Genomic DNA, 6,532 nt, shown 5'->3' on the forward strand with positions numbered 1-6,532 from the left:
ATACAAGATCTCAAAGTAGCTGTTTTACTACAAAGGAATTTCAGAAATAGACTGGAAAGAGAAGCTGCTGAATTGCAACTCATTACCAAACTCAAAACCATGGAGAGACCTGGTCTGAACAGAGACATTGGATTCTTATCTCATTATACATGACTAAGCCATTTTTCACCTTCTCACCCCTTGCCTTTTCCTGTAAGACCTATTGCAGTCGTTAAGAGTCGTCAACAGGCTCATCTCAGCTATCTGCCAATCTCCCATTCCCACCACCCTTCTGAGTAATACCCCTCCCCACCTTCTCACTATATAGAAGGATCTGGCAACTTCTGTTTCAGTGTATCTGAAGAAGTGTGCATGCACACGAAAGTTCATACCAAGAACTAACTTAGTTGGTCTTTAAGGTGCTACTGGAAGGGATTTTTTTTATTTTGACTATGGCTACCTATCTGTAACTGGAATCATAGGACTTTTGTGAGCATAAAATGTTCACGAATGGCAGCCTGAAGTGATTTTGTTGGAGGAAGGCTTGGCTACAAATATGAAAAAACAGCAACAAACTAGGTCAATTAGTCTCACTAAATACAGAAACTGTTTGGAAACCCAAGTCTGGAAGCAAGACACAATCCTCTGGGCCTCACTTGTCCATCTCTTAGTTTTATTGATCATAAAACACCTGGAAAATGGCAATTGCTGTTTTTAAATTTCCCATGTTGGCACCTGAACCTTCCGAATATTCTGCCATCACATTCCGCCCACCCCAGTTGACAGTCTACTTAACATGTCTGCTCAGAAGTCACTCCCATTCAGTTTCCTGTGGATTAGTCCCAAACAAATGGCTTTAAGATTACAGTGTGTATTTCAGGGAGAAAAAATATAACTGAATCCAGCCATTCAGCTTTCAAAGCCAATTACAGTGGTACCTCAGGTTACATACACTTCAGTTACAGACTCCGCTAACCCAGAAACAGTGCTTCAGGTTAAGAACATTGCTTCAGGATGAGAACAGAAATCGTGCTCCGGCGGCGCGGCGACAGCAGGAGGCCCCATCAGCTAAAGCGGTGCTTCAGTTAAGAACAGACCTTTGGAACGAATTATGTACTTAACACGAGGTACCACTGTACCAACATTCTGTTGTCAAGACCAGAAAGCAGAATAGCAGAGTGAGTCTATGCAGATAGGTGCAGGTTTAGCTCTCAAAGAAGGGGCTCCGTGCAGCTAGGTTTTATCCCCTCCCATCTGCTGTGATGCCCCAACATGGATCCTGCTACTTTTCCTCATATGAGTCAATGGCTGCCATTCATTCCTGGGGGAGGGAATAAAACACTTGGCTGTTCCAGGCTGTTCCAATGACCTGCCCTCCACACACTCCCCTGGGGTGCCCAAAGCGCTTTGTACCCCCATAGAATAGACAAGTACAGTAGTACCTCGGGTTAAGTACTTAATTCGTTTTGGAGGTCCGTTCTTAACCTGAAACTGTTCTTAAACTGAAGCACCACTTTAGCTAATGGGGCCTCCCGCTGCCGCCGCGCGATTTCTGTTCACATCCTGAAGCAAAGTTCTTAACCCGAGGTACTATTTCTGGGTTAGTGGAGTCTGTAACCTGAAGTGTATGTAACCCGAGGTACAACTGTATGTCTATCCTGCCTTTAGTTCAAGTCTTCAAAAATGCAATTTGCAATTTTTTTAAAAAAATAAACCAAACCCAGACAACAGAACTTAACAAAAACATCAGATACGATTCCAGCAAAAGTATCAATTGCTGGTGGAGGAAAAGTGAGCCACAGGTGAGGCAAGTCACACACACTGATTCTCAGCATCTGCCTCGCGTTCTTAGAATTAGACAGCGCTAACAGGAATCGGGTTCCAGTTTTCTTCCTGAACGACCTCTGCCTCATTCAAGAACCTGTTGTCTATACTCCTTACCTAAGACCTGCTGCCATACCACATCCGCAAGCCCGCTTCCAAAGCGCTAAAACAACATTTCTGATCAGAGGTTACTACTAGCCCTCCTGAATTATTTCCACTCTACTGAACAAGACCACATCACTGAGCTGAATGAATGATAAGTTTCCAAATTACGTCTGCAGACCAGGATAAGGCTGAATCGGAGTCTAATAATACCCGTTTCCAAAAACTCCGGCCCAAGGCTGGAGCACCTGGAGAAACGACCCAGAGAGCAGGTGCGTAATTTGCGGGGAGAGAAGGGCTTTCCGATCAGGCATAGGCGTTTCCTGGCACGCTTGAGACCCGGGTGTTTCCTGCCTCCCCCAAAATTAGAGCAGGGGGCAGTTACAGAGCAGATCGGTGGAAGCTTTTAACACACAACCCCCCGTGATATTTGCAAACGAGGCTATAGGAGCTCCACGTCCAAAGCTGCAGCCAGCTGTTGCGCAAAGTGCAGTTTTGTAAAAAAGACGGATGAAGTTGCGTCTTACCAGCATAGCTTCCTGCCGAGGGGGGTTCCTTAGGTCTGTTTGGCCAGCCTGCTGAAGTTAGCTGTCGGGGTCCGTCCATGAGCCAAGCGCAGTTTTAAGACGATTTTTAAAATAACAGAGAAGCGGCCCTTTTGCAAGAACTGATATAGCATTATCTGCTCCAGCTCTTTCCACGTGCGCAGGAGCGAAGAGCGCACAACTTCGCATTTGTAACGGGCGCCAGAAATGAAAGTCGCCTTGCTCGGCTCACATCATTGGTGCGGCGGGTCACGTTACCGGCTGGTTTCAAATTTTGTGTGACAGCTTGGAAAAAAGAAAAAGAAAAAAAAACCGAAAAAGGAAACAGGAAGCTTCTCTCTCGGATCTAATTATGACACGCTTGCGGTGCAAAGCGTTTCACTCATCGGGCTCCTTCCTCCAGCCCAGAAGCCTTGCATGCCAAATCACTCAGCTACTTTTCGGGTCCCGGGGGGGCGCGGCTCATGTACAGCAAGCATCCCCCCCAAAAAAAAAACAACAACCAACCACCACCAACGGAGATGTTTTGCTCCTGCCCAACTCGGTGGTTCGAATCCCCGCGACGGGGTGAGCTCCCATTGCTCGGTCCCTGCTCCTGCCAACCTAGCAGTTCAAAAGCACGTCAAAGTGCAAGTACAGTGGTATCTCAGGTTAAGTACTTAATTCGTTCCGGAGGTCCGTTCTTAACCTGAAACTGTTCTTAACCTGAAGCACCACTTTAGCTAATGGGGCCTCCTGCTGCTGCCGCACCGCTGGAGCCGGATTTCTGTTCTCATCCTGAAGCAAAGTTCTTAACCTGAAGCACTATTTCTGGCTTAGCGGAGTGTGTAACCTGAAGCGTATGTAACCCGAGGTACTGCTGTACATAAATAGGTACCGCTCCGGCGGGAAGGTAAATGGCGTTTCCGTGCGCTGCTCTGGTTCGCCAGAAGCCAGTGGCGTAGTGTGGGGGGTGCAGGGGGGGCCGGCCGCACCGGGTGCAACATCTGGGGGTTAGGGTTAGGGGGCGGAAATCCACGTGTTAGGGGGCGCAAATCCATGGGTTAGGGGGTGCAAATTACTTGCCTTGCCCCGGGTGCTGACAACCCACGCTACGCCACTGCCAGAAGCAGCTTAGTCATGCTGGCCACATTACTCAAGCTGTACGCCAGCTGCCTAGGCCAATAAAGCAAGATGAGCGCCGCAACCACAGAGTCGGCCGCGACTAGACCTAATGGTCAGGGGTGCCTTTACCTTTTTAACTAGAGGTTGGAAACGAAGCGTGCCTTACGCGTGTGTGTTGGGTTCCTCCGCCGTCGGAAGCGACCTGAATCTCAGTTTGCTGGGAATAGTCAAACTGGGGAGCTCAAGCTGGGTGCTGTGAGAACAGGATTCTTGGCTAAATGGGTCTGCGATCCAATCCAGCAGGGCTCTTTGAGACTTCAGATACTTGCTGCTTTAACAAAACACCAGGACCCGGGGTGGTGGGGGTTTTTTTTGAGGAGTTCATCAGCTCTCCAAGCGCAACTTGAGTGCCAACGACTGACTGATGGTCAAAGGTCTGGAAACCAAGCCTTAGAAGGATCTGTTTGGGGGAGCTGGGAATGCTTAGCCTGGTACAGAGGAGGAGACTGAGAGGAAATACGACAGCCATCTTACATCGCAAGGGCTGTCACTTGGAAGATTGAGCAAGCTGGTTTTCTCCTGCTCCAGAGGGTAGGACCCGAACCAATGGCTTACAAGAAAGGAGATTCCGACTTAACATCAGGAAGAACAGTAAGAGCTGTTCAACAGTGGAACAGACTCCCTCGGAAGGTGGTGGAGGTTTTTAAGCAGAGGTTGACTGGCCATTTGTCATGGATACTTTAGCTGAGATTCCTGCATTGCAGGGGGTTGAACTAGATGATATTTGGGGGGCCCTTCCAACTCTATGCTTCTGCTGCTATTCTCTCAACAAATGAAATAAACTTCTGCAATTTAACTATAAATAGGATTTATATAAAATAGGAATGTGACTTTTCCCCCCCCTTAACACTCTTCCTCCCCTTGCTTTCTAAACGTTGCCAGTTTTAACACATGGATTTGCAGCTGTGTATGAGCTGGGCGTGCAATAATTGATTTTGGTGGATTGTAAAATTGGCTAAGCAAGGAGTTGCGGTAGCACACTTGCATGAGTGTGCTATGCATTTGTATACTGTCTTGCTTGCTTAGTGATCAAGAATAAAATACCATTTGGCTGTACATATTTTAATTTTTAAGTTTAAAGCAACTGCTATAGTTTGAATTTTCATTGTTTCTGTTCTCTTTGCTAGCTTTCTTGGTTCCTTATCACCACCCATTTAGCTTGCATGCTGTAAGCGCAGATACATTCCTAGACTAATATCCCATCAGGAACTGGAGTGTGTAACATAGTGTCATGGTTCGGTTCACGGGTGATTGAAGTCCTGGCTGGGGACGTCGGGACTGGGGGCAAGATGGCGGGGTGGGAGCAGGAACGGGAGTCCAGAAGCCAGAAGTCAGAAAGCCAAGAATCTAGAGGACTGGGAACGGTTATGGACCACCGGTGTGAAGTTCACGGCTTGTAATGCCTTGAAAGAAAATATTATGAAAATGATATATAGGTGGTACATGACCCCAGTCAAGCTTGCAAAAATATACCATTTGCATGACAATAAATGTTGGAAATGTAAGGAAACTGAAGGGACATTCTTCCACCTCTGGTGGACCTGTCCAAAAGTGAAGGCTTTCTGGGAAATGATTTATAATGAGTTAAAAAAGGTATTTAAGTATACCTTCCCTAAGAAACCAGAGGCCTTCCTCTTGGGCATCGTCGGCCAGAAGGTGTTAAAGAAAGATAGAACGCTTTTTATGTATGCAACAACAGCAGCAAGGATACTCATAGCAAAATACTGGAAGACACAAGATTTGCCCACACTGGAAGAATGGCAGATGCAACTGATAGACTATATGGAGTTGGCCGAATTGACTGGCAGAATTCAAGATTTGGGAGAAGAGACAATGGAAGAGGATTGGAAAAAATTTAAGGACTATTTACAAAAACAGTACAAACTGTATGAATGTTAAGAAATTGCACGATCGAAAAGAACATGGCACCAGCAATTTAGTTGATATTTGAGACTAAGTAATGTTTAAGAAAAAGATGAAATTTGAAGTAATATTATGTTTGAATTAGAGCGATAAGTATTGGACAAAAATTATTTGAAGTTTGAGACATAATACTTGAGAAGCACAAATTAAGAGTTGAAACAAGGTAATAAATTGCTGTTCATAACTTTAATATTGAGAATGCAGGGAAGGGAGATGTGAGGAAGTCCAGTTAGTTATGTAAAAATGTGTTATGAATTGTTATGATGTTTTTCATTATAGATTTATGTTTTTGTTTTTGTATGTTTTTTCTTGTTTGTTTTTCTCTGGTGAAGGGATGGTATATGTTTGGTGCCTTTTTTCTGTTGGAAACTTGCAATAAAAAATATTTTATATTTAAAAAAAAGAAAGCCAAGAATCTGAGGGTCAGAGAGCCGGAAGTCAAGAAACCAAGGGTCAGGAAGCAAGGAGTCAGGAAGTCAGGGGTCCGAGGATCAAGAAGCAAGAAGTCAAACGCAGCAAGGCAGGGAACGTGTTGCTGTGGCAAAGAGCTGAAGGGAAAAAGCTGACCTTATATCCCTTCCCAGCTTTTGCCACCAGGTGCTGTGAGTTACCAATTGGCCTCACCTGTGTGGCCACACCTTGCCTCCTCAGAACGAACGTAGGAAGGCCCCAGACCTATTTGTCACAGGGACTGGCTCCTGAACGCACACCTGACACATAGCTTAGGCATAGAATGAATATGCACTGCATGCAGTGTGTTCCAGGTTCAGTTCCTGACACCTGTTAAAAAAGGGGGAGAGAATTGGTGGCCTTCAGCTGCAGCTTGACCAGTGGTTCTCAAAGGGTGTGCCATGCCACACTGGAGTGGCAGGAAGATTCAAGGGCCATCAAAGAAACATTTAAACACTAGTATATAAGAAAATGCTTTGCAGAATATGGATAGATACCTTTTCAAAATGAGAGCAAGAGCATCAGGTGATACTGAGGACAAATGT

General features: G+C 45.7%; 1 protein-coding gene across 11 annotated transcripts in view; it reads right to left on the reverse strand.

Moving 5' to 3' along the window:
- The window catches only part of LOC309529624 (uncharacterized protein), a 304,631-nt gene extending 301,990 nt beyond the window's left edge, over positions 1-2,641 (reverse strand). For all 11 annotated transcript variants that reach the window (XR_014218205.1, XR_014218206.1, XR_014218207.1 and 8 more), the window contains exon 1: positions 2,433-2,641. Coding sequence is in view for 1 of the 11 variants with exons in the window: in XM_082218032.1 (XP_082074158.1) it covers positions 2,433-2,511 (79 nt within the window). In the remaining 10 variants the exon portion in view is untranslated. The remainder of the gene's footprint in view (positions 1-2,432) is intronic.
- Positions 2,642-6,532: the final 3,891 nt, after the last annotated feature.

The sequence above is a fragment of the Podarcis vaucheri genome (genome assembly GCF_965113315.1).
Source record: "Podarcis vaucheri genome assembly, chromosome: 3".
NCBI lineage: Eukaryota > Metazoa > Chordata > Lepidosauria > Squamata > Lacertidae > Podarcis > Podarcis vaucheri.